General features: G+C 39.0%; 1 protein-coding gene across 1 annotated transcript in view; it reads left to right on the top strand.

Moving 5' to 3' along the window:
- Positions 1-26,367, top strand: part of TDRP (testis development related protein) — a 29,148-nt gene extending 2,781 nt beyond the window's left edge. Inside the window, exons 2-3 of the mRNA XM_082047862.1 lie at positions 20,301-20,404; positions 23,168-26,367. Of these exons, the coding sequence (XP_081903988.1) occupies positions 20,301-20,404; positions 23,168-23,513 (450 nt within the window). The 3' untranslated portion in view covers positions 23,514-26,367. The remainder of the gene's footprint in view (positions 1-20,300; positions 20,405-23,167) is intronic.
- Positions 26,368-27,971: the final 1,604 nt, after the last annotated feature.

The following is a 27,971-nucleotide window of genomic DNA, read 5'->3' on the forward strand; positions in this document are numbered from 1 at the left end:
AATGTGTAGAGCAATTTGGCAATGATCTGCACTTCACTACTGCTGTGTCCTGACCTGCATCACCCAAGCCCCTGACTTTGGAGGACAGTAGCACCACCAGAGCTTGGAGGAGTTATGGAGGCAGTTCTCTTAGTACTTCAGCTGTGCATGAAAAAAGTCTTGTTCTTCCTCAGCCTCTGTTTAAGTTGTCATGGTACAGCCTGCTTAAGCTGTGAATGAAGGACTACCTCATAAAGACAAAGATAATCCAGGACTTTCCTAATTTTCTGTCTTGAGTGCCAAAGTCTAGATAATTTGTTTTGAGTGCTTTTTAATAAATTGAGAAAGTCCAGCACTAGATTTCATGGAGAAGTTTACTGTTAGATTTCATTTCCTCTATGTTCTTTTCTGAAATGTCATTTGGTAAAAAATGAACTGTAGTCATCACATTTTGACTTTGATTTTTGATATGTTGTTTTCCCCAACAACTCTCTTTTGTCTGTATTTTGATTTTTAATGCACAAGGGGGAAGAAGAATCCTTAAGCTTCTACCATTCATGCTATAAATAATGCTGAAACTTCTTACTTCAAAGAAAAGAAATTGGTAGTCACATCTGTGTCATTAAAACAGGCCAGGTTGAAAGTGTTCCAGTGTAATGAAGTCTTGGTGCTATATGTTGTTTCTTCAAAGCTGAGAAAGAGTGAAGGAGTTCTCACCGTGCAGCCTAATAATTAGGATATTGCAGTAGCAGACAGCAACAAAGAATTAGGCTACTATAAGTTTTGACAACAAACAAAAAACCAAAAAACCTTTGTTACTCTACAGAAATGTTTATCAACCTATTTAGATATGGAAGCCTGATCTGGGCTTACTCAAACAGACATTTGAACTTGTACAAGTTTTTAGTTCTTAAGTAGTAAGTCTTAGTTTGATCTAAAAAGAGAAGTTTTGACAGTTCTGGTTTTGTGGAATACAGAACAGTTTGATTTTGTTCCAATGGAGAACAAAAACAAATTTTAGAACATGAAAATTGCAATGGGAGGGAATTGTTGGCCTCTGGCCACTTCTTAGCAAAAGTTTCTGCATACATTCAAGTACTTTGAATTGTTAACACGTCTTTAAAATAGTAAGGTGTTTCCTGAGATAAGAAAGACAAGTAAATTTTGAAACAGTACTTGTGTAAATAAATGTGTGAATTATTGTATTTTTTTTATACCAGACAGTTTTAGACTGAATCTTAGAAGTTAATTTTAATTTGTGCATTGAAGCATAACTATTTAAAATTTATGCAGTGAAGAGGCTTTGTTGGCTAAAGTTACAATTAATACATGAAGGCAACTTAACACATGTAAATAGTATACATGTATAAAATGAAATTATTATGCTTTTTGTGTGTCTCTCAAAATATGCTAGAAATTTGCCCTGATGCATGCCAAACTTGCATTCAGTTTGTAACATAGTCATTATGTTTTGAACTGTAGTTATATTTTTGGAAAGGGAAAAATGTTGGGTTTTGACTTCTGGAAGGCAACTCTTCAGCAGCGTGCGAAGCTCTCCTTGATTCAAGCCTCTTATCATTAAGCAGTCCCCAGAGACGTCAATGCTGTATCAATATCGCATGTAACTCTCATGTAAAATGGTGCTTGACTTTAAAACACATCTGTATAGTTGAGGAGTGGATGGGTGTCAGATTGACTTATATTATCTGCTGCAACTTTACCTTTCATGTAAAAATATTTCAGATCCTTAGCCTTGATCTGTTCTCCCTGATTGTTTTTTTTGTTATGTTCAAAGAGAATATGTGCAAAAACATGTTTTATGCTGAATTTTGTTTAGACTTGCTTCCTAGATGTTTTAAAGTTGGCTACACAGAATTTTAGTTATCTATTTTAATAAAGATATTTAAGTCTCTCGTGAAATTTTAATACCAACTTTCATCTTGGAATGAGTTGAACTCAGACAGGCCCTGCAGGAATGGGTGGGAGCTGAGCAGCATTTCTTATGTTCTACTAATACATTGAATAAGGTTATTTTTTAATTAAAAAATAAAGCAGTCAATGTTAATCCAGCTAATGCCATTCCTTCATGTTCTGGCCATTCCAGTGTTTCTCAGGCTTTGCCTGCAGTACTCATACAATTCCTTCATACCTTCTCCTCTCTGCTAGCCTGCTTTTTTTGCTGTCATCAGAGTTACTCTTGTGGCATTTCAGTGACATTTTCCTGGCTAAAATCCACCACCTGTATTCTGTCATCATTCTTGAACATTAGATGGTGAGACTGACAGTGAAGACTTTCCCGAGCCCTTCCTCAACCTGCCTTTCTTGCTTTTCCTCCTTCTTGTCACATCCGTCTTTCAGCAGCTTCTTGAGCAGGTCCCGTTTCCTTCTCACAGTCTTCTTGGAGCTCTGCAGAGCTGATGGTGTCTTTGAGGGCTTTAGGCTTTCTTGTTTTTAATCCCTTGCATTTCTGAGCTGCTTCACTTTCTGATTTATACTGTCATCTTTACCCACTTAACCCGGATTGGATCTGCTTCTCCCCTCTTAGCATCTCTCTGTTGGTTAACTCTGACTTAGAAGGCCCACAAAGCACATATTGTTTGGCTGGTCCACTACTATAGACATCAGTATCTATCTTTTTGTTGGTTTTCTTGTTGTTGTTTTTTTTTTTCTTTTTCCAGTCAAGTTTATAAGCTGAAGGTTGTCAGTGGTTTTTATTTACTGTTCAAGAGAGAATTTGTGTCCAATACTTTACTGCTCTTTCCCCTATAAAGTCCAGGTCTGCTTTTTTTTTTTTTTTTTTTTAAATTTATTAGTATTTTTCTTTCTGTCTAGACAGCTGAAATTCTTGTGCAGACCCTCACTTCCCATCCTGATGGTGATTACTTCCTCTGCAGCTTCTAATACCTATGTCTTATTTCCCCATCCTCTAGTCCCCGCAAATCCCGTTGCTGATATTACTGTTGTTGCTTATGGCATAAACTTTAAGTCCTTCTCATCCTTTGGTTTCTGTTTTTTCAGCTGGCTTCCCTTTGTTTCAGGACATTTACATTTAAATCTCTGTCTTTGCTTTCAAGGTTTTTCTTAGTATAATATGTCCCCTTCCTCTTCCCTATTTGCCATTTTATCACTTGTATCATACCTCGAGAGTTCTGCTTTACTGGCTGCAATCACCAGGGTTTGTCCACAGCCTTGTCTGCTTCCCCTTCAGCCTCACACAGATTTATCCCTTTTCACTGATCCGCAAAACCATCTTCTCCTCCACATTATTGCTTGAGATCTGCTTTCCCTAACCTATTCATTCTATCTTCATGGGGTTTTGCAAGGTTTCCGGAGCCATAAGCTCCTAGCAGTGATGGATTTGCTACCATTAATATACAAATTAAAATATAATGCTTTTTGAGAAATAATTCATAGTTTTAAGCGATTTAATTATTTACTGGTAAAACAAGTTTATATTTTTTTAATGTAAACTGTTACAGAAACTATTTCCCAGATTGCATGAGGACATCCGTAGCATAAGTAGAGCTATTAAAAGTTACTGAACATGTTATCAGGTAGACAATCTTTCATTTCTGTCATCATCAGAGGTACATTTCCAACAAGTTTTGCTGCTGCTTTTTTGTGAGGAGCTACAGGACAGGTGTGTGTGATCACTGCAAGTGCTGATAAAAGCCGCGTGTCAGAAGGAAGCAGCGCATGTGCTGGTGAACACTGTAACCAAAAATATTGTGTTCAACCTGTTTTGCAGAAACTACACTATGAAAATATTGCCATTATTCATGCAAGAGCTTTTTTAAAGATATGTAAATTAATTGCAAATGCCATGACTGAATAAAAAATGTTTGTCAGCTACTGTCTTTTGAATTAGCATCCATAGGTTTGTTTTCTAGATCAGAAAAAGCAAACATGAACTTCAAGTATGAAGACTTTTAGTCAGAAATTTCATGAAAATTGAAAACTTCACTGGAATATTTGAATTTTTGCAGCAATTGAAGTCAAATCCATTATTTGACTTTCTTTGTTTCAGCTTCGACAGTGATGATATTTTGATCTTAATACAGCTGTTTCCATTTCTTGAAGCATATTTGAAATATTATAAATGAGGCAAAACTAAATTCTTGATGAGCTGAGCTTTTTAAAAATATTTTAAGGTGTTTAATAACATTCTTCCAAAAATATTTCAGAGAGGCAAAGTCTGAGTAGTATGTAGTATAGCCCCTTACTACGGAGATGCGCAATACCGTGAACAATTAATAGAATAACCTCATATATTGAGGTAAAAACAGAAAGCATAAGAATCTGGTGTTCTGATGTTTCTCTCTGTAACACCAATAAAATGCAGAACTACAAAAGTATTCCTATGTAAATACTTACATTCTGAAATGAATCTTCTCCAGCAAGTTTGACCATTTGTATCAATTGACAGTAGGAATATGGAAGTAATTTAGATATTTTATTTTAAAATATAAAGGAATGTAAAGCAATAACTGAAGTGGCTGAATGAAACAGAGTTTGTGAAAATGCTAAACAAGTTTTTGACAGCTGTGCATGATAAAGGAAAGAGCATCATCCTAATTTTGGTTCATTCAGTATTAATAATAATTTGAAAGGTGAAAATGTAGGAAAACTCTTTTTCATCTTCCAGTCAGTCTGGTGAATAATAAGTGGTTACAAAAGGTGGGGCCTGGAAGATGGAAGCGTTTTTAAATGCATTGGATGGGTTGGCTGCTGTATCTGAAATAGTCACCTGGATTTGTTAAAGTCAGCAGAGTGAAATAAGTTCTTTTAGAGATGGTCTGATGAATTATGTTTTGGAAGCATGTTTCAAGATTAGTGTTGTCTACTAAATATATCTCAAGATGAAAGTATAATTCTTTAACATACTTATATATTTACATTTTCCTTTTCTTTATGGACAAAGTATTTTCAGTTTTGCCAAAGATTGGCAGAGGAAACTTTCATTATAGGAGTCACTGTCAGTGTTTAATTGCAGTGGATTTAAAATGGTTTATTGTAATGATGTAGAAGTTTTTCTAAGTGTAGTGAGCAATCTGGAGTGGAAAAGTATTTTTTATAGAAGAGAAAAATTAGTTTAAAATACTGAATTACTCTTGAGAATTAACAGATTTCAGAAATAGTAAGGTTAATCATTTTCATTGGTGATATCAATAGGAAAATTTCAATTTGCGCCACCTGCCCACGTGGCCAGTTTGGTTCACTCTCTTGCTTTAGGGACATGCAAATAGAAGGTTGACACCTAGCAGTAGATGAAATATGGACAAGACTGATGAAATGATCTTGATCCCAGTCTAGGCTCCCTCTGCCAGAAAGGAGCGGAGGCAAGTCAGGGTTCAGCATGGGAGTTCTGTCTGCTGAACACACAGCCCCATGTCTCAGGAGAAAGCTGGGTATGACTGAGTAATGCATCACTTTATTTGTTAAAATTGCAAACCTTGTTTTTCCTTAAAGGGCATGTTCAGTTTTGTGTGAGTTTTTGGGTACAGTTCAGCTTTATTTTTCAGCTATGTTAAAAGAATATGTTGAAAGCAGTATAGTTGTTTGAGTGCTTGTTTACATTTGATCACTGTTGCCTCTATTTCATGATTCAGAGGGCATATACCCACACACTGAATTTTTCCAGGTGCATATTATGTGCACAAAGGTGTATGTTCCGGATGTATATTATAGGTGCAGCAAAGAAAATGAGGCTCAGTGCCACTGATCTTCCACTGATAACTTTCATCTTACCCATGCTTGAGTGCATTTTGCATTGTTTTTGATTCAGTTCTAACATGAGGTAAGCAGAGTGACTTGCATTAATAATCTGCTTTAGTCTTGTTTGTTTCATTTGATGTTATGGCATCAAATGGATCCAGCTTGAACCCAAGGAAGGGGTTTCTTTTGCCAGCTGTATTTTAAGATGGTGATCTGGCAGTGTGACCTCTTCCAAATCTGTGCTGTCTCTGGTCAGGCTGTGTATACATAGTTGTTCAACTGTTTGGTTTGTAATCAGTGTTTTGGGAATCTTTCCAACTTCAGAGGTCAACCTTCAGGTTTGTGATTTCCTGAGTGATTTTTTTAAACACTTTTTTTAACCTTCCACTCTACTATCACTAAATTATTTAGCGGAGTTTGTAGAATATTGGGAATTTTGTTAAATTCTACCCTGGAGTGTATCTCTTGAGGTGGTGTTTGTTTTGGGTTTTTTTCCCACTTAAATTATACGTTTGTGCTTCATAATCTAATTTGCACTTACAGGCATGATAACCTAGACTTTAAATTACTCTTAGTCCTTGATGAGATGTGTTGATAGGCAGAGGGGATGTAGCAGGTCAGCAGAAGGGCAAGAATTTGCACCAAAAGGAGCCACTATTTTAATAACAGCTTGTTTACTTTTATGTGTGCTCAGCTTTGACAGCTTGTGTGCGTATGATAGGAAGGTCTCACAACTGGGTAGAGAAAATCGATAATATACCACTTTATGTATTAGAGCAAAAGAAGGGCATGCAGGGTGAGATGATGCTATTATTTGTCTTAACTCTTTGATGTCCAGCGTTTCTCATCTTGGCCTGAATTATGGAAGTGAATGATCTAAAGAGACTAATTAATTACTTTACCACAAAGGAAGCTGAGGGAAGTAGATTACAGTTTTGATCTCTGTACAAAAAGGTTTGTGTGCTAGTTGAATTAATCCCTTGAGTACCTTATGGCTTGCAATATGTCCAACAAAAGGGCACTTGTTTCCTTATGAAAACACACTGCACATACCAGCCTTTCCCTGCCAGAACTGGAAGGCTACTCAAGTTGCTGATCAGTGTTTCCCACTAGCGTTAGCATTTAGTCACCTATTAGTTACTAAATACTGTCATGTGGGCTGCGTTTTTATTTTAAATTAAAGTAAAAACGGAATTGTTGTAATTGCAAACCACCTCGATTAAAATACACTGAAATAATTTGTGTTGTGTCAGTATGTGTTATGCCGCATGATAACAAAAGCTCATCTTCACTCTTTACATATAGCTGTACAGTAGATTGTCCCCTAAAGAAAATTTGAAAAAAATGTCAAATTTTAGGCTCCCTGATCTCTGAATGGTAACAAAGTAGAGAATATGTATCAGAAGAGTGTGTGCTAATGTGTACCACCAAAAAACACAACTTATTCTGTGAGCAACAAGTGAGGACAGGTTGTATATGACTTCTCATCTTTTCTCCTCAGCTCTCCCCAGTGGTGTCACGGGTCCCCTGCCTCCTTCTGGCTCCTCTTTCCCTCTGTCGATGTTTTTAAATACCAGACCCACCCCTTCTCCACAGTGCGTAGGTCCCTCCCACACTGTGGCCTGGGTGCCTCTGGACCCCACACAGGCTCCTCCTGCGCTCTCTCCCTGCCGTGGGGCATCACTCAGCTGCTCTCTGCTTTCCCCGCAGTGGATTTTCCACAAAATGTTTCAAAATCTATTGTCTTTGAGACTGCTGAATTCAAACCTACTGGCCAGTTTCGATCAAGACTTGCTGTGAGCACATGGGATGTATGGATGGACATCACAAGCACACCAAAGTTGTCTGAGTCTCCTTTTAGGCATTGTATCTTAAAAGGATACTATGGATACTTAGAATTATAGAATCATTTAGATTGGAAAAGACTCTTAAGATCATTGAGTCCAACTGTTAACCTGTAACTGTAACTGCCAAGTCCACCACTAAACCATGTCCCTAAGCACCACATCTATATGTCTTTTAAATACCTCCAGGGACGGTGACTCAAGCACATCCCTGGGCAGCCTGCTCCAGTGACTGACAACCCTTTCAGTGAAGAAATTTTTCCTGATATCCAATCTAAACCTCCCTTGGCGCAACTTGAGGCTTTTCTTCTTATCACTTGTTACTTGGGAGAACAGACTGACACCTACCTCGCTGCAACCTCCTTTCAGGTAGCTGCAAAGAGTCATAAGGTCTTCCACTCCAAATAAAAAAGTATTATTTTAGGTACTGAATACTCACCAGTTTCTTTCTTGAGGGTTTCATATATTTTTAATCTTTGTATTTCATATCTTTTAACTTTCTGTTGTCGTCTTACCATAAGCCTCAGCTGCGTGAGCATAGTTACTCCAAACTGCTCTCTCATTCTTTGTGAGGCAGCACGTTGTATGTCCACAGAAACACAGTCCTAGTTGTCACACTTTTAAATAAGCAAATAAATACCACTTTTTGTCTACTATTTAGTGTGAATTACGTCTTTTATAAACAAGGGTGTTCACATTTTATTATGCTGACTCCCTAGCAGCATAAGGTGCTCATTGCATCTCTCAGTTTTCCTCTAAAAGCTCACGCTGTGACAGCTGCTTTGCGCTCTTGCTTCCTTGCGCTCTGCCTTGCTAGAGGCTTTGCTCTGTAGTAGAGCATGAAGTCTGTTTATGCACTTTCATGTTTTTATTATCCTTCTTAAGATATTTGGAGAGGTGGAAGAATTAAAATGTGAGATGTTATTTCTTTGGAAGGTACTAACAGTGTCTTGTTTGTTCTGGAGACAATGTTGTTGGTTGTTGAAACTGGTAGCTCTGCCAGCTCTGGATGTCTGAGATAGGTTATCCTCTTACCATACTTCCCCTTGAGATTTTTACAGTCCTTTTGTTTCGTTTTGTGTGTTCGTGTTTGGTTTTGTTTTTTTTTTTTTAATTTTTGGTAAAAATGTGGACAAATCAGATGAAGTATTCTCTAGCTCTTACCCTGTGTCTGATCAGAGATACCATCATGTTAAGTCTAAGGCTTTGCAACCTCATCCAAAAGTTTGGGAGCTGAGTGTTGAGAAGAAAGAAGGAAAGTTCTGAAATGTTATGTGTGTGGCATTTCAGTTTAAAACACTGCCGATGATTCTCTTAAAAGGAAAGGAAAAAACAAAAAAGGGAAAAACTAATTGAATTTCATTTTAGAGTACTATACAAATCTTAACTTTGCCATTTTTGGCTATCCATCTACAATAATATTCTCCTGTATTAAAGACAGCTGACTGAAATCCAGAAGTTAAATAATTTGTTAAGATCCACAGGAAGTAATATTCTCATTATGGATCATAATAGGAGTTCCCGACTTTGTGTTCTGCTGCAACAATTAAAACTGTCTATGTACAATTCACTCTACTTCAACACACTGTTATTGTGGCACTGTAGTGTGGTGGTCTTCGTACTGATTCTAAAAATGCTCCTAACTCCATCCTTGTCCCTTGTATAATGTAAAGAATTGCCTATAAAGTAAATGGAAATGTTAGTAGGCAAATAATTTTTAAAATGTATTTATAAAAATAAGTATAACAAAAACAGATGCATGGGATTTGAAGCTGGTCTCTCAAAATGAAGCTGATACATCTGGGCCCCCACATGACTGGAAATACCTAATGCTTCTCATGCTGGCTTTCTCACCTCTTTCTGATGCTGTTAGCAAAGTGAAGGTGGTCCTTCGTAATGTGTAGGAGCTGAGATACCGTGTGTTTTGGGAGTCTTGGGATATGTGCATGTGCAGTTACCTTAAATGGAAAATTAAGTTTATGGAGCAAAGAGCATAACAACTCCTTTGCATTTACTTTAGTTAAAAAGGAAAGAGTTGATACATTTGATTTTTAAACAGTAAGTGGCTGACATAAGCAAAAATGGACCAAAGTAAACACAGGGGATTCTGTGAAACAGCCACTTCAAATATAATTTCCACAAACGGTTCTGTTGTAATTTTATTTTTTCTTGGAATTGGAGTTGGATAATTTCAGTTATAAGTAGCTGTTCTTGTTTTGTACTTGGAGACTGTTTATATTTGGAGTTATATGTAGAGGAAGAAAAAGTGTCATTTTTTCTCATTAAAACGCAGACTATGTATGCTATGCCCCACTTTCTATATCTTTCTTTGGCCTCTAAAGTACTCCTGACACTGATCTTGCCCTGTCTTGAAGAGAATGTTGATAGTAACAAGAGGACCTGAGCATGTTAAGGTACCAGCTTAATTCAGAGATGGACCGAAGTGCTACACTAATGAATTGCCTTCACTAGTGTTGTCAGTACTCTGATTTTCTTCCAAAATCTACTGTTATGAATGGAGAGGAAAGGAATGTAGGCAAAAGTCTGTCTTTGAGTTCAGCAAATCCATGAGCCTCAATGGGATGCACCCATGAGTGCTGAGGGAACTGGCAGATGTTATTGCTAAGTTGCTCTCCATCATATTCGGAAGGTCATGGAGAACAGGAGAGGTGTCTGAGGACTGGAGGAAAGCCAGTGTCACTCCAGTCTTCAAAAAGGGCAAGAAGGATGACCCAGGAAACTACAGGCCAGTCGGCCTGTATTGGAGACTCCAGTCACCTCCATCCCTGGAAAGGTGATGGAACAGCTCATTCTGGATGTCATCTCTAAGCATGTGGAGGAAAAGAGGGTTATCAGGAGTAGCCAGCATGGGTTCACCAAAGGCAAATAATGTTTGACCAACCTGTTAGCCGCCTATGGTGGTCTGACGACTGGCTGGGTAGATGAGGGGAGAGCAGTGGATGTCGTCTGCCTTGACTTCAGCAAGGATTTTGGCATTGTCTCCCATAATATCCTCATAGGCAAGCTCAAGAAGTGCGGGTGGGATGATGCACAGTGAGATGTGTCGAGAACTGGCTGGACGGCAGAGCTCAGAGGGTTGTGATCAATGGTGCAGAGTCTGGTTGGAGACCTGTAGTCAGTGCGGTTCCCCAGGGGTCAGTACTGGGTGCAGTCCTGTTCAACCTGTTCATCAATGACCTGGATGAAGAGACTGAGTGCACCCTCAGCATATTTGCTGATGATACCGAACTGGGAGGAAGGGCTGACACACCAGAAGGCTGTGCTGCCATTCAGTGAGATCTGGACAGGCTGGAGGACTGGGCAGAGAAGAACCTGATGAAGTTTAACAAAGGGTCCTGCATTGAGGGGAGAGTGGCTCTCTGACCACAAGAGGTTAAGGACTTTATCTCATATCTCTTTCAGAAAAGAAAAATAGGCATAAAAGTTATTTTTTTTTACTTTGATATGTGTCCAAGAATTTTTTTTTAATGTTCTTAAAATACATTAGTAGAAGATGAAAGAACTGGAAGTTGTTATGATATGCTAGAGCTTATTTTGAAATTCCATAGGTACAGAGAAAAGCATTTAAAAATAGTTTAATTAGTGCAACAGAATACTTTACATTAATATGTATAAACTGAACATCTGCCTCTGTTACTTCTTTTTGTTCTACTTCAGATACAGAACAATTTTGACTGAAAACAGAATTCAAATTGTACTATATCTTTTTCTACTTTTTAGAAGAAATGTATTCCTTTTTATGGAAAATACCAACTACTGTTTATTTTATGCCAGATGATGAATGTTTAGGAAAAGAACCGTAAAATTAATTTCTTTATATTGAAGCTTTTTTGCCCCTTACTTAGTCTTTCAGGAAGGCTTGCTAAGTGTGTGTTTTGACTTCAAAAAGTATTCAGGCAAACCACTGAGCTACAGTATTTGTGTGTTTTAAGGTAAAACACCCTTGTCTTAAAAATATATTCACAAAAAAGCACCTTGTCTTTCTCCTTTCTTTACGGTTGTTTCTGAAAGCACTTCTGTATTTTATTTGGTTGTTCTGTCATTTTAGAAGCTGTCAGTACAGTGATATTCCAGAAGCTCCAAAATCTTTAATATGTTAATAAAATGCTGATGAGTTAGATGTGTGGTCTTCTCAGTATGCACGTGTCATGGGTAAAAGGGTCTCTGTTTTGCAGCAGTACAGTGAAGAAGAATGAAGTTTTTGACGAAAAGGGCAGTGGATGAAGGGTATGTCTGCCCTTTTGGGAGATGGTCCTAATGGTCTCTTAAAGCTTGAGTTTTAGGCCAGTCCTGATGCCTGTTCACAGAGGAAAGCCTTTGACCTAGGTTTGGAGGTGCAAAAGTGGGAGCTGGAGATTTAGGCTGGAAAATGATCTTAGTTTCTGCTCATGCAGGAACCTTTCCACTTAGCAGTGAGGACAGGCTAACTGCAAAGCTCAATTTTTCTAGTTCCCTCTTCACAGCTCTCCTGAAAGGCAAGTATAGCTGGATAAAAAGCCTCGCGACATCTCAGAGTGAGGAACTGTGAACCCTCTAGTGGTGCTCTGCAAAATGCAGAAATGTGGAACCCGTGTTTGTGCTGCGCTTGGCCCTTTGGCCCTGCAGAGCTAGCTCATCCTGGGGGTCTGGCCTTGTGCTGGGCTTCTGAGTTAAAAGTACAGCAGAGGCTTCATCTACAGTTATTAGGCCAGTTTTGAAATGAGACAGAGAGTTTTGAAAAACAAAAGAATCATTTTAATAACAGAATTGGAGCTGTTAGGACGTTCTGGTAGAGATAAACGCTGTTGTTTCAGCTCACGTGTGCCACAGAATAAAGTAACTGTTGGTCTGCACACCAGCAGCTGGATGAGTTGAAAAATCCTCCCCCTCCCAAACACTTTGACATTTGTCTGGAAGACAAATTGGGGGGTTGTGTTGTTTGGTTTTTTTTGTGGTTTTTTTTTTTTTTTTTTGTTTGTTTGTTTTTTTTTTTTTCTTTCTGTTATTTGAGTTCTTGCATGTTATGAATAGGTTTCCTATAGTGTGGGAACTATGCCTCTTTAATTAAAGCTGATTGCCTTTTTTTTTTAATAAAAAACCACTTAGTTGTAACTTTATTGAACTGTAAGGTACTTACATAGAAAATTTCATATCTCGCTTTTTATTTTGGGCTCTTTTTTCATGGGAGGAGGGAGAGAAGCTGTGGAACAAACAATTGTTTCTTCTCGGTCAAGGTTGAAAGGAAAACCCGTCCTTTTAGTTTACATTTATAAAAAAATTCTGCAAGTGTTCTGTGGAGTGCCTCTACTTTGCTGGAGGGTTTTGATTTGCCAGTTGTCAATCCTCTGTGAAAATGCTTGTAAAGATCTGCTAAAACTTGGCTAAAATATACATTTCTGGAAATCTCATTTCATACATGCTGAGCAGTGACTTTTTAGGGATTAGCTGCTTAACCACACAGAGGCACTGAACATGCTGATTCTCACTGCAGGTATACAGCAAGAATCCCCTGCAATTGCTCTTTTTGGTTGCTAAGACTCTTGTCATGTGGCTTCTTGTAGCCGTCAGAGAGTCACTTCTGTGCTCCAAAGCCCTGCTGGCCAGGCAGGTGGGGAGCACAAAAGTCTAACCAGAATATATTGACAGTGCTGGTACCACTCATAAAGCAGTGCCATTTTAGAGCCAGAGTAATACTTGAACGTACTCAAATTTCTTGCTTTGAGATGAAAACTGTTTGTCTTGTACCCTTAACATAGGTGTGGCAAATCCTTGCTGTTATTCTTTGACTTCATTGAATTCTGTGCTTCTTTTTCCTCACGTAATGAGGTGTTCGTGTATATTAACCACATGCATCTGATGGGTGGATTTAACTGTTTTCAGTTACATTTACACAGTCTTTCTCTTTAGTATATGTTCATCTATATCTACATACTTTTTTGTGCAATGTACTTTTAAAATTTGCTTTTAAGCAAATCTACTACTTTAGTTTATACCAAACTGTTACTGTTTCTGGTTTGCTGCCTTTTAGCCTAATTTTTCATTAACCTTCTTGCCCTCTAGTAGAGTTCTAATGATGAACTGTGTAGCTTTTGGCAGTAAAATTAACTGAAAATTCTTCTTAGTTATGCTTTACTGTTTCCCAGTAGCCTCTCAATTGTTCATTTATAACTCTTTGCCTGCTTACCTACTGTGGGAAACTGAGTTGCGTGAATCAACAGAATTTGCTGATGTGGTGAAAAATGGTATACCTAAATTTACTTTTGGTAATAATACCTCTCAGTTTTGTAGAAGACTTCCAATTAAGAGGAGCTGTCCCTTTCTGGAGCATTTTATGAAGTTAACTGCCAGTAGACATTAGTTCCCCATTTTATCTAAAGAAAGTAAAATTGTAGTTGACATACATATACAATTTATGTACAGTTGATGCATGGGAATCAATACAGGTAACAAAGCAGAAAACTTACCATAAAGGTTGAGTTTACAGAGTGAAGCTTAGAGGGTGAGTTTGGGAAGCCATACGATATGCACAAAGCTGTATATATGGAAGACGGTGGATAGATGGCTGCAACTTCCAGAGGGTGCTTGTGCTGATACAGTAGTTTTTGCTACAGAAGAGGTGCTGTTGCCCCTAGTGTCCACACGCTTTGGTGACTGTCTGACTCTGACATCTTTTAATGAGCTGATTCTTAGAACAAACCCAAAAGAATGCAAAAAAAATGAATTAGTTAGATTTCTGCTGGCTTACTCATAGAATTGCTTTGCTTGGAAAATACCTTTAAAATCATCAAGTCCAACAATTAACCTAGCACTGCCAAGTCCACCTCTAAACCATGTCCCTAAGAACCTTATCTTCGCATCTTTTAAACACCTCCACGGATGGTGACTCAATCACTTCCCTGGACAGCCTGTTCCAATGCCTGACAACCCTTTCCATGAAGACATTTTTTTCCTAATATCCAATATGAACCTTCCCTGGCGCAACTTGAGGCCATTTCGTCTTGTCCTTTCACTTGTTACCTGGGAAAAGAGACCAACACCAACCTCGCCACAACCTCCTTTCAGGTAGTTGTAGACAGTGATCAGGTCTCCCCTCAGCCTCCTTTTCTCCAGGCTAAACAGCCCCAGCTACCTCAGCTGCTTCTCACAGGACTTGTGCTCCAGACCCTTCACTGGCTTCATTGCCCTTCTTTGAGTTGAACTGTTTTTCCACAGCATCCCACAGATACAAAACCGCGGTGTTTGGAAGGCAGCATAAATGTGAGCAGGCAATGGATTGGGTTGACCCTTTTCAGCAGCAGTGTCTGGTAAACCAGATCTGCCCCCCTGTGTGAATTCTCTCTGGGAATCTGTCTGACAGATGGGCACCGGCACTGAGACGTTGGCAAAGCAGAGGGGAGTGAGGGGGGAAACATCAGACAGTTTGACTAGCGATACAGGCTGCATCCTTTACATGATGTTCTAGAAGTGTCTACTTGTACTCCCAGTTTCAGAAAACACGCTAATTAAATGGCAGCTTTCTCATGGCGGAGAAAGTACTTTACAAGCTGGAATTTCCTCTGCTGAAGGGCAAGAATCTGTGCTCTGGGCTTGAGCTCTTTAGATGCCTATTGGGACACATGATAATGATGGTTTTTCAGTAGTCTACCAGTCGATGGGTTCATACGTTGTCTGTAATTTCTGTTTTACTGATCCTTTTGGGTGATTGCACAGGACATTGTGCTGCACAGATTTTCACAATCTAAAACAGAAGATATGGGAGAACCTTTATTAATGGCTGTTTTGTCAGGCATACTCTGTGCTTTCACAGTCAAACTGGTATAAGACCAGTCTCTAATCCTACTTCACAGAATACTCAAATAGCATCTTTGAAAGTCTCTGCTTTGTTTTTCATTGGCATTTTGGAAACAGACTGCAGCATCCAGCCTGGTCCTCTAAAGGTTTTGACTTCCTACCATCTGATATTACAATTCTAGTCCTTCTTAATAGCGCTCTCTTAGCAGTCCTTTATAGGCATTTCACTTGATTTTTATTTTTTTTTCTTTTAAATTATTATGAGTTTTTAACCTGGATGTTTGACTGTATACCTAGTTCTATTCTAGTGGTATCAATCAGTTTTGATTTTCAAAGATCACCTCCTCCAAGCTCAGGAATAGCTCATCCCATCCATCACATCAACAGAGAAAGAAGCAAAGGTGTCATAATGTCGGTCTGCATCAATGACCTCCAACATAAAAAGGAAGAATACAGGAGGTGGAAGTAGGATCAAGTGACCTGAGGGAAATATAGAGATGCTCCTTGAGCATGCAGAGATGGCGTTAGGAAACATGAAGCCCACCTAGAGTTAAATCTGGTGAGGAAAATGAAGAGCAATAAGAAGGGTTTCTGCAGATACACCAGCATGCAGGGAGGGTGTAAAGAAGATGGAGTCTCACTCTTCTTGGTGGTGCTCCTTGAATGGGCAAGAGGCAGTAGGCACAAATTGAAACAGAAGAAGTACCATTTAAACATAAGAAGAAATGTTTTCACCATGAGGGCAGTGAAGCCCTGTAACAGGTTGCCCAGAGAGGTTGTGGATTCTCCAGCTGTGGAGATGCTCGAAACCCAGCTGTGTGTCATCCTTGGCAATCTGCTCAAGCTGACCCTGCTTTGAGCAGTGTGGTTGGACTAGATGGTCTCCAGGGGTCCTGTCCAGCTGTAAAGGCTGTGTGATTCTGTGAACTCTGGATGTTGAATTATTTATTTTTCCACTGACACAAGGAAAAATACTTAAAAGGTTTGAGAATACAAGCTAGTCAGCTATGTATACAAACTTTTTTGAAAATCTTAGGAGTAGTACTTTTGGAGTTTTGTGTAGACAGTTACAGAACAAAAATGAAATACAGAACTTCTGCAAGTGGCTTGATGCTTTAAGACAGTAGCAGTACTGTATTTTTATACTTTGCGTAACTTTACTCTTTTTACACAAAGTAAGTGTCCGGAGTGGTGAGGAGTCAGCTCACCAAAGTCTCATCTCTTCTTTACTTACCGGCATTCCTTTGACATCCATTGCAAGGAAGCTAATTGTTCTGGGATCTAGGTCTTCTTCCATGTGCTCTGTAAAGAATGTAAGAAATTCCCAGGTCCTGCAGTCTGTCTGACTGTGGCACCAGGAAATGCTATTCAGGGAGACCACAGCTTGGCCAGTTTCTAGGGCCTCTTCCACTAACCCCAAGAATCACTGTTTTGAGATATTAGAGGGTACAGCCCTCTAAATAGAGGGTATCCAGTTACAGACCTGCTGCCTGAATTTGTCTAAGCCTTTTTGTGATGGTTCCCAGCATTTTTTGGCTTTGCAGCTGCTGCATCTCGGACTGATGGTTTCAGAGAATGGTGACTTCAAGATCTCCTTCCTGAGCTGTACTTACCAGCAGGTACAGTTATGACTGTTTCAGCTGCATCGGTGGTGGCACTGCATGTGTAGGTTAAAAATCTTTAAAAGACACTGAAAAGAAATATAGAAATACAGCAGGCTGTTTTGGGGGATTTTTCTTGTATGTGACAGAGTTACATGACAGCTGTAATTAAAAAGAAAGATTGTTGTCTTAAGCAGTTCAGTAGTTAGGAAAAAGTTTCTGGAACTGGGAAATAAGTTTGACCTCCTCCTTTGCTAAGGTTTATATTCTTAAGTATAGTGTCACTGAGAAGACTATCAAGAGTGAGTTGTTGGGTGAAAAGACGCTTCAGCAGATCCACACTGGTGCAGGCAGGTGTAGCAGAGGAGGCGTCATTGTAGTAGGCGAGGTTCTGGTTTTACTCTTGCGCTTCTGGGGTTTCTTTCAGCCTAGGCCATTAATATGCAGTAGGCTTTGTGCAACGAGTTTTATCACATATTAGCAAAATACAGTCTACTTGGACGTTGCTGCCATTATGTAGACTATCCTCGCAGTGTTTCTTTTGGAGAAACCTCAAATAACTAACTGGTGGAAGCATGTCTTAAAGGTTTAGTATACATTTCCCCTAAGGATTGGTTGAGAAAAGAATAAATCACTTAGAATCTGCTACACGGCTGTTACCTTTGTATGTACGTACCAAATGCCCTGGATCCGTTGTGGGAGTACTTGTTCATGGAAATATTGAAGGAATGGTTCAATGTGTACATAGCTACTGATATACAGATGGGTATATATACTGATATACAGAGTGCAGAGTTTGTAATTTTTTATCTGGAAACCTGCACACACTATCTGTTTGACATTGAACAGAACTTTTCTAATAATTGTTCTTAAGAATATCTGTGAATAAGGATCAGGCTTAATTAACTTAAATTTTAAAATATCCAGAGTAAAAAATATGGAAAGCTTGTGGCTGGACATTAATGTTCTATATTACAAGAACGTGTATGTGTAGGTATATCCTTTTTTTGCAGTGAACGTAACTCTGTGTATAAATGCATGTCTCCAAATAGTCTTTGATCAGTGCTGTTCTTCAATGGCACCTATAATTTAAATTAAGCTAGTTGTCTGTATTAAATTGATATCTGAAAACCATTAACAAGGTGTTTTTCTCTTTTTGTTTCTAAATCTGCAGATTTGTTATGTAGCAATGGTTTGATGAAAACATCAACAGTGAAGACACACAAGCTTATCTATAAAATAGATCACTGAGGTAGATTTGGGTCTTTTTCCCATTTAAAGGCCTAAAGGGGTAAGGCAGTAAGAGCTGTTATGTGCTGCATTTAATTGTAGGCTGGCCTATGGTAGCAAAGGTTCCTTCCTTCCCCAAAAGGCCTGAAATAGTAGAGTTGGAGTAAGATAACAGAAGATGACGGATTTCTTTAACATATAAAAAGCCAAGTGCTTTCTAGAGTTTTTATCTTTTTTTTTTTTTTCCTTCTTTCTTTAGACAGATTACTTTCTTCAATAGTTAACGTCTTGGAGGTTCTTACATTTTAGAAGTTTGCTGTAGATGAAGTACTTTGCAGTGAGAGGAAGCCAAATCAGAGCAACAAATCCTCAGTTAAACTTGTTACAGAATTTAACTGAACAACAGAAACAGATAACAGGATTGGGCCTTTATAGACTAAAATTGAGGTTTTAGACCGTTATTTACATGACGGAAGCTTTAAATGTTGACTACTGCTTGGTGAGGCTGACAATTTAAACACAAGGATTTGGTATAGCAAGGCATCTCTTTGAAGGCATCATCTGCAGCTTGTCTGGTTTTGTTTTATACTATCAACAGTACCAGTGTTCTATGAGATGGGTTTGGTGAGTGAGCCACAGGGATGCAAAATTGAAGGTAGCTGTCTACTTAACATAATTAAAAATAGAAAGCATATGTTTAAATTAAACATGAGAGTTTGCTCATTGTAATCTGTACTCATTTTATTCTCATAGTGGAAAAAATATTTATGGAAGCAGTTGCTTTTGTTATGAAGCCATGAGGAATGCAGTGGTTTATGGTAAGATTAGGCGTGGGCTGCAGAGGCCTGGCTTGTGGTGAACCTGGCTCTCCTGTGCCTCATCTGTCCATATCCCATGAACAAAAGCTGGTAATCACTCTGGGCTTGCTCTTCCAAGTTCCCCACCGCTTTGCCCAAAGCTGGGTCCATATTTTTATCTAGCCAAAGTGAAACTGAGTGAAGGAAAGTCTAGGTTAGACCTTCCTCTTGATCCTAAAAGGGACTTACTGTGTCTCTTGGGTCAGAGGAGCTGAGGCGGCTCAGATGTGAGCAGGGAAGGTGAGTGAGCAGGGAAGGTGTAGGATACAGTGGAAGGGGAGAACAGGAGGTGGAAATACTCTGTGACTAATATGTCCTAAGAAAGGTTCTGGTTTACTTCTGCGAATGGTAGAGGTGATGGGTTTCTGAGAGGTGAGGAGCTGGCAGTACCAGGATTTTCCTATCCAGTGTTTGTGCTCAATTTGTAGGTGGTTGTTTCACATACATATTTTAAGGCCTATGTGGATGTACAAGTTATAAAGTGTAATCAGTTAAAACCAAAATGACAAACTGATACTGATTTGCACTGATAAGTTCTGCAAAAAGGATGAAGCATCATAACAGCTGATGAATTACCCTTCACTTGTGTTGACTACTATGATTTTGTTTTGATTGTTATTATACTTCATAATGTATTGTTGTAATTTTTAATGTAATCAAGTAACACTCATAGACTGTCACTCTGCCCTTCTTACAAGACCCTGAGAGAAATGCATGCGAACATTTCTGTTAGAGTCCCTAAGTCCCTAAGCATGCTATCAGAATAAAAATAACCAATACCTATATTTTTCACGTTGGGGAGAGGGAACCAAACCTTTAATAATGTTGAAAAAATAATTTATGCTACATGTTTAACGGTTGCAGTAAATTTAGAGAGCACACCGTGGTGCACCAGTGCCACACGCTGCGTTTCACCGATGAGCCAAGGCTCTGACCCTTTTTGCTTGCAGGGCCATGAGTAGTTTTGGTGAGTTAAAAATAGGAACAATGGGTGCAAAGCAGGTTAAGCCTTAAGAGTTTCTTAATTCAGCTGGCTGTCCTGTCTGAGGCCCCTTCGAGCAATGATTGTTGGTGCAATCTCTGTTTGCTGAAGCCCCTAAGCTGCCTGTGTTCCCTTCTGACCATGGGACGCCAAAATGGGGCCAGCAGCTCCTGCCTGCAGAAGCGCACCCAGGAGCAGAGCTGTGCTCCCTGACACCGCTCGCCTGCCTCTGCAAACCAGCAGAGGTTTGTCCACAAAGTCTGTAATTCACGTTTATGAGGATGGTTATTTCTCTGCATAGGTTCAAGGTGCAAGTTTCCGGGGTTGGAAGGAAGTGACATCCATGTTCAATAAAGATGATGAACAGCAATTGCTAGCAGGATGCAAGTCTCCAAAATCCAAAGGGTGAGTACAATCAGTTGGTCTATCTGCTATTAAAATATACAAACTGGAACAGAAAATTCTTTTGCTGTGCAAAATAGTGAAGGTAGACACTGAGAAGCAATAGTGTTCAACTCCTGGAAGTGAAATCACTAAGAAAGATTTATGTGCCTTTCAAAATGATGTATATATGAAGTTTACAATGAATAAGACATGCTCTTTAGGAAAGGACAGATATTGTGGACAACCTTTTTAGGTCTGTCAGGACGAAAAGGGAATTTAGCTGCATAATATTTTTTTTACTGTAGGAAAGGAATAAAGGTTTCTGAGTAAAGGGGTCGTTCCCACCCTTCTCCTTTCCCCCTAAGGATTAATTACGGTTTAGTTTACAAATTCCCTTTTTTACATGCTTTACTTGTTCTTTTGGAATCTTGCTATACCTACAAAGGTTAAGTGGAGTAGCTATACCAGGATCTGCAAATCTTCCCTGTTGGAGCTGAGGGTGCTTCCTTGGAACAGGCCTGCTGCCAGTGCAGTTACAGCTGTTCTCTGAATAGAACAAGCCCCTTTCAAGCATTATAGAATTGTTGGGGTTGGAGGGACCTCTGGAGATCATCCAGTCCAACCCACCCGCTAAAGCAGGTTCACCAGAGCAGATGGCACAGGAATGTGTCCAGGCGGGTCTTGAATATCTTCAGAGTAGGAGACTCTACAACCTCTCTGGGCAGCCTGTTCCAGTGCTCTGTGACCCTAAAAGTAAAGAAGTTTCTCCTCATACTCAGATGGAACCTTCTGTGCTTCAGTCTGTGCCCATTGCCCCTCATCCTGTCGCTGGACACCACCGAAAGGAGTCTGGTCCCGTCCTCTTGACACCCACCCTTGAGATATATATAAACGTTGATGATTCTCTTCTCCAGGCGGAACAGACCCAGTTCTCTCAGTCCTTCATCATAAGAAAGATGCTCCAGACCCCTAATCATCTTCTTAGCCTGCCGCTGGACTCCCTCCAGTAATTCCTTGTCCTTCTTAAACTGGGGAGCCCAGAACTGGAGGCAGTATTCCAGATGCGGCCTCACCAGGGCAGAGTAGAGGGGGAGGAGAACCTCCCTCAACCTGCTGGTCACACTCTTCCTAATTCACCCGGGACACCATTGGCCTTCTTGGCCACAAGGGCACATGGCTGGCTCGTGGTCAACTTGTTGTCAACCAGGACTCCCAGGTCTTTATCCGCAAAGCTGCTTTCTAGCCGGTCATCCCCAACCTGTACTGGTGTCTGGGGTTACTCCTCCCAGGGACAGACTGTTTTTCTGTTGCAAGTATTTGTAGGCTTCACCTGCGTGTGCTACCTGACTGCCTTGGTTACACACAGCAAAAAATGTGCCACCTGTCAATATAGCTGTTCCAGCCAAATAGTAGCTTTGATAAGGCTTGCTGTATTACGTTTTGTTTCCAGTTTACTTTGAAATACATATAGTTCAGCATACAAGAGTATATATGTGCATGTAGGGTGGGTGTGTGTGAAAATGGTTTTAGAATATAAATACATATATTCCTATTTCCATTTGAATCTGTTGAGTAAAACTTCCCCAGAGTTCCCAGCTCCTGCCCCTGTACAATTTTATGGGTGTTGCTGAGATCACAGAATCACAATTTGTGATGGAGTCTGTGACTGGCTTTAGCAAGATGAAAATTCTGAATTATCATAAATTCAAACTTCAGTAAAGGAAAAACCCATTCGAAGGTATTGGTTTGGTCTGCTATTTAAATATGATAGAGTCAAGCTTTCATTAATGGGAAAAAAGCTCTCTTAAGATAAATATTTTAAACATTTCACTGGTGGTTTTATATGTGGCTAAGGAATTTGTATGCTGCTAGGAGATGAGGTTTTCAATTTGCTACTTAGCTCATCGAACCCTGAAGGTTCCTTGTTTCACCACTGGTATTCAGCCTTTCTTTGTGGTCCATCATTTGATTACATACATGACCCTGTATGTAAACCTATGCAGATATATTTGACATTCTGTATTTTAAATACTCCACACTGTGAATATGAAATAATTCAGACTGAAGGTTCTTAATGGGATAAAAAAAATATAATAATATGAGTAGCCTTTCAAATGTCTCTTTGAGAGAGAAATTACAACAAAGGTTGTTTTTTCATGGTTTTGGTAAGGGAATTTTGGGAGTTCCCAGCAGAAATACCAAACAGCCGTTTTCAAAACATTGTGCCTATCTTTATGATAAAAACACTGGTATCTTTTAAGTCCAAGTACTGTGTACATCAAATATATTAGGGTATAAAGTTTAGCTGGCAATGTGATAACAGGTATGTGAACCTGAGAAACACAGTGATTGTTAAAAGCTGGTGGTAGACAAAACATTTTCATATTCCTTCTACTATCCTGGCTCTGGGTTTGGTTTTTTGAGGTTTTTTTTTGTTAAAGTCCTAAAGGGTTCTAATACATGCTAAAATGCTTCATACATTTCCAAAGGCAGTTCTGTGTAATTCATGGGGGGGTGGGGAGGAGTGCAAAGTCTTTTCTAATAGGAAATGGCCACACTCAGTCCACTTCTGATTTACCACTGCAAGATGCTACTGTGTTTAGGCTCACATGGATACGAGGGTGTTCCCCTGAAGTTGACAGTAATGGATGTGCTGTCATAGGCTGATGACTCACCAGTGTTCCTTATCACAAAAAAATAATAAACTAATTGAATGTTTATTAATAACTATTCCATGCGTTGTTAAATGAAGAAATTAATCACCTCATGATTGTTATTTTCTAGAACAAACCTCAAGTTAAAGGAAGATATGAAGTCTGAAAAGAAACCAGGTTTTTGGGACAGTTTGGTGATAAAGCAGAACATCCAGTCTAGGAAACCAGACGAGATGGAGGGATGGGAACCACCGCAGGTTACTGCTGCTGACTCTCCCAGTGATGCAGCCACTGCTTTAAGTGACTATACAGCCTGGTCAGGCTGGGAAGATGAAACCAAAGGCTCCACAAAATACACAAACCTGGCAAGCTCAGGAAACAGTTCCAGGTGGAGTATCAAATCAGCTGGAAAGCTGGTTAGTATCAGACGTCAAAGCAAAGGTAACCTTACTGACAACTGGGAAGAACTAGAATGATTCTGCTAATGTGAAATGCTTTATAGATAAGAAGAGAAAGGTTCCATGATTTATTCGTATGTTTAAACCAAAATCAAATTGCTCAATATTGCACCTTTATACAGTACTTTGTTTTATTCAGATTGTTAAAAATTTTTGCTCACCTGATAGTACATTTTCTTATTACATTGTTAAATAGCTATGTTTTCCACACAGAAGAAAAAGTAGAGAATCTATTTTGTGCCTATATTTCACATTCAGACTCTGCAGTATGTTGGGTTGTTGGTTTTACCAAAAAATGTAATTCCTTAGTGAATGTATACACTGGTTGTAAAGTTGCCTGCCTTATGTAGGAACTTCCACTAGGCTTGAGGTCCTGTTTCCTGGTATGTGAGGGTCACTCAAAATCTTAGCTTTGATGCTGACCCTTTTTAATTAAGAATACTGATCTGTTGCTTGCAGGGAGAATGCCTGTACTTGGTAGACTGTTTTCCAAATATTCAGCCTCAGCATATGCTTCAGCTTGTGCACACAAGATGCTCAACTGTCACAACGTGCTATACTGTGTAAGAAATGGGAAAATACTATGGTAATGTGATTCTTTTCATCACAGGAACTTCACCAATAGTCAGGTCAAATGGGTCTTCCAGAGTTTGTTTGTTTGGTTGGTTTTTTTATATGGAGTGTTGTTTGACAAAGCTAAGCTGCTCAGTTTTTAAGGTGCATGTTATGCGAACAATAAAAATGAATGACAATTTGGAAAGCAGCAGTGAGTAGAGAACAAGATCATCTGGATATTCAGTATCTGTAGCCCTGAATCTTATTCCTCTAAGTTGCTTCTTGTGGAAGGCCATATGTTTTATTTTCACAATAGCTGATCCTTGTTCTACAGCTGCTTTGTTTTGTATGTGTTGTTCCTCCTGCCCCTGCCCTGCAAGCAGTGATTGAATGATACTCTGGCATTTTCAGGATAACTGAGTAATTGAGCCATTGCAGGTATGCGCATGCACACAACTTCTGAAGAATTTTTGTTATAAAGCTCCGTCTTGTTAGCTACTGATATTTTAATTTTTGGTAAAAGAAGGTGAGGTGTTAAAGTTGAGATTTGAAATGTATGTAAGAACACTAAAAGTGCCTCTTTCTAACATATTGTCTCTCATTAGCATTGTGGCCTATGTCAGATCCAAAGTTGGTTTCTATTTTGTTTATACGACCTATATAAATACCACTTTAACATTCATGGAAAAAAATCAAACCAAAAGTTTCATAAAAAAGACATTTTCTCTCCTGATTGCTAAACTGGTAGAACAGAACTGAAAACCTGGTGACTGCCCAGCAATATGGCCAGTACACTCAGAAGATCAAGTCAGCGTTTCAGAGAAAGTCAGTGTTTTTACAAGAAAGCATTTACCTTTGTACAATGGACATCTTGTAAACATATTCTTGCAGGAAGCTTGTGCTGACGAAAAGGGGTGCATGCGATTTTCTTCTGAGCTTGAACCTTGTTTCTGTTCCTGGCACTCTGCTCCTTCCTTAGCTCTCTCTTTCTCCTCTCTCGTCCAATACATGTGTAGTTTTCCAGCCTACAGTTCCTGCATAGCTATTTTTCAGAGATTCCTGTTGAGATGTGCCTGGAGGGAAACTGTAGCAAAATGGTTTGGGTTTTGTTTATTTTTCCTGTTTTAATAGGATGTTAAAAGACATTGGTCTTTATAGAAAAGAACATCAGCGTTTTGTGCTACAAAACAGGATCTTGTAACTGGCAAATGTATTTGTAAAATTTATATATTTAAAAATGCTAATAGAGGAGAAAGGGTTAGCAGTTGCATTGCATCATTTAGTCTGTGAGTAATCTCTGCATTTGCCTTTGGCAAGTACATCTGCTGAGGTTAATTATAGGAAAGAATAAGTATTCTTGGGTAAAGTATGCTGCATTTTATAGTTTATGGAATACCCTCTGAGGCATGAGCTAGTATTGAGTTTGGTTGGTGGTGCAGACCTAAAAGAATGGAAAAAGATCTGCTGGCAGCCCTCAGTATTTTTCTGTCAAAGATGGGCTGAGAACTTTTAATTTAATTTCCCTCCTGAAGAAACTGTTTATACTGTGACCAGTAAAGGTTTTGCCTTGCACATTATACTGTCAAGTGCCTGTTTCTCACCTTGATGATGTGTTTAATGCACAGCTTAACTGCAGCATCTTTCAATTCATTTTTAAACGTATGATAACGAATGTGCTCACAACAAAATTGCATCCGAGTGGGAAACTGAGATATGTAAACTTAAGGTTTAACTCCTAGTGATGAAAGTTTTGGTGTGCTTTTTAAATGGTATTCCTCAGAAATAACTGTTGTAAGGATGACCATTATTAAATTTAATATAATTTATTGTTATGCTTTAATAATGTATTTGTTTTTTGAGAACTCACTGGTGTGAGCTTTTCTTCTCTTATGTTTATAAACTTGTCTGAATTTTCAGAAGGGGGTCCTCTTTACTTTCTTTAGTTGCTTAACTACATTATACATTCATGGACTTAAGCTATACACAGCTCCATATGTGGAATAAGTGTAGAATATGTCCCTTAATATTTGTTTTGAAATCGCATTTCAATCTATGTGAAATGGTTTAGAAGAAGGTAGCATTAAGATTGTATGATAAGATTGCACAAAATAAAATACAGTTTATATTGCTTTCTCATAGCCAATCTGCATGATTGTTGGCGTGGTTTTAACGGGAATTGAATTAAAAGCTTCATGTGGCTGTAACTAGTCACTCAACTCTAAGCAAAGTTCTTTCTGAGTATTTTTATTTATTAGCATCATTTGCAAAAAGAAAAATAGTATTTTCCATATGAATAAAGATTTAGTTTAAACTGAAATGCCTTGTTCTTTATTTTTTTTTTTGGTCACACTGTATTTGTCATGTGAATTTGTTTGCATGCGTGTGGGTGTTACTTGCACCATGGTAGGACCCAGCCAAGGAAGTGAGAGCTGTGTTTGTCCACACTCAGTGAATCAGGCTGGCTGAGGAGCTGCTGCATCCTGGATTTAGAGCATCACCCATTGCAGTTTGTCAAAACTAATGAATTCTTCCGACTGTGAAAGCAAACATTTTGCTTTATTGGTTTAAACACTTTTTAAAGAATTTATTGACTGTTAAGAAAGCTTGGCCAGAGCAGCATTCCTTCCCTGCAGGTTTCACCAGCCTCATGTAAACTGGAGGAGCAGGAATCCTTTTGCGTACAGCAGCCCCAGAATGAGGTGAGACCTGCACCCCGGGCTGTGGCACGAAGGAGACGCAGCCGCTGTTACCAGTAGATCAGATCTAGATAGAAGCACATTGTCACTCCTCATTCTCCCACTCTGGGCTGCTGGCTTTGTTGGTGTCTATATGGGCTTAGCAGGGAAGATTTACACAAAATGCTTCTTACCAGACTGCGTGAACCAGCTGAAACAGAAAATTTTACTCATACAACTTATATTCTTAGGGAAGAAAACTGACATTGAGACACCTCTGACTATAGCCGGGGGGGTCAGGTGCACATCTGAGCGCAGGGACCGGTGTTCGCAGACCCTGGGTAGCCAAGGATCCTGCCACACTTCGAGCAGAGCTGTTCCCACAGCCCAGGGGAATTCAGCCTGGCAGCTACCTCACTTTCCAAAACTTTTTAAAATGCTTGTTAATATATATGAATGTCAGATGATAAAACTGTATGTCCTGTCTCTGTACAGTCTGAAGAGGACATTAACGCACATGTTATTTAACTGCTCTTACTGATTATTTTTTTTCCCCTAAGTGCCTGCTAATTGGTTTATGATGTGCAAGCATCTGGGAAATGAAACCAGCACTATGAAGAGGAAAAATAATTTTGGAAAAGGCTTAGTCACTGGTAATAGTTTGCAAAAGTGTGTATCACTACATGTCTGTCTCTCAAAAATTTCTTGTAGCATGACTGCTTGGTACCGTAGACAGGGAATCTAACAGATACGTAAAGAATCCAGTTTAGAAATTGAAATGAGAGTTGCATTGATTGTAAGTGCAACTAGCATAATGCAGGAAAAAATGCTTTTTCTATAGTTACAGAGTAATAGAGACTACGGAAGCAATCAGAAAATAGGGATATAAATAATAAAAAAAAAATGAAACAAAATAATAAACAGTGTAAAGAGAAGGTGGGCTTTCATATAATATTTACCAGTTTTTATTACTGATGATAAATGAAGAAACAGCTGCTCTGTATTTGGGAAGAAAATTTTCCTATTCTGTGTTCAGTACTTCTGTAAAGAGGCAAGAAGGCTACAGTATTCTTTTAAAGTCTGCAATAATCTGGTAAAAGCACTTAAATTTCTGTGTTCTTGAGCCCCAAATAACACCAGTGGAAGCTTAATAACACCTGTTGAAGTGTGAGTTCACTGTTGGAAAAGAAAAAGCCTTACTCTCTGCAAAGAAAAACACGCAGCTGTATTTTCTAAGAGTAGTTTG

This window comes from Streptopelia decaocto, assembly GCF_964273445.1.
Source record: "Streptopelia decaocto genome assembly, chromosome: 3".
NCBI classification, from domain to species: Eukaryota; Metazoa; Chordata; class Aves; order Columbiformes; family Columbidae; genus Streptopelia; species Streptopelia decaocto.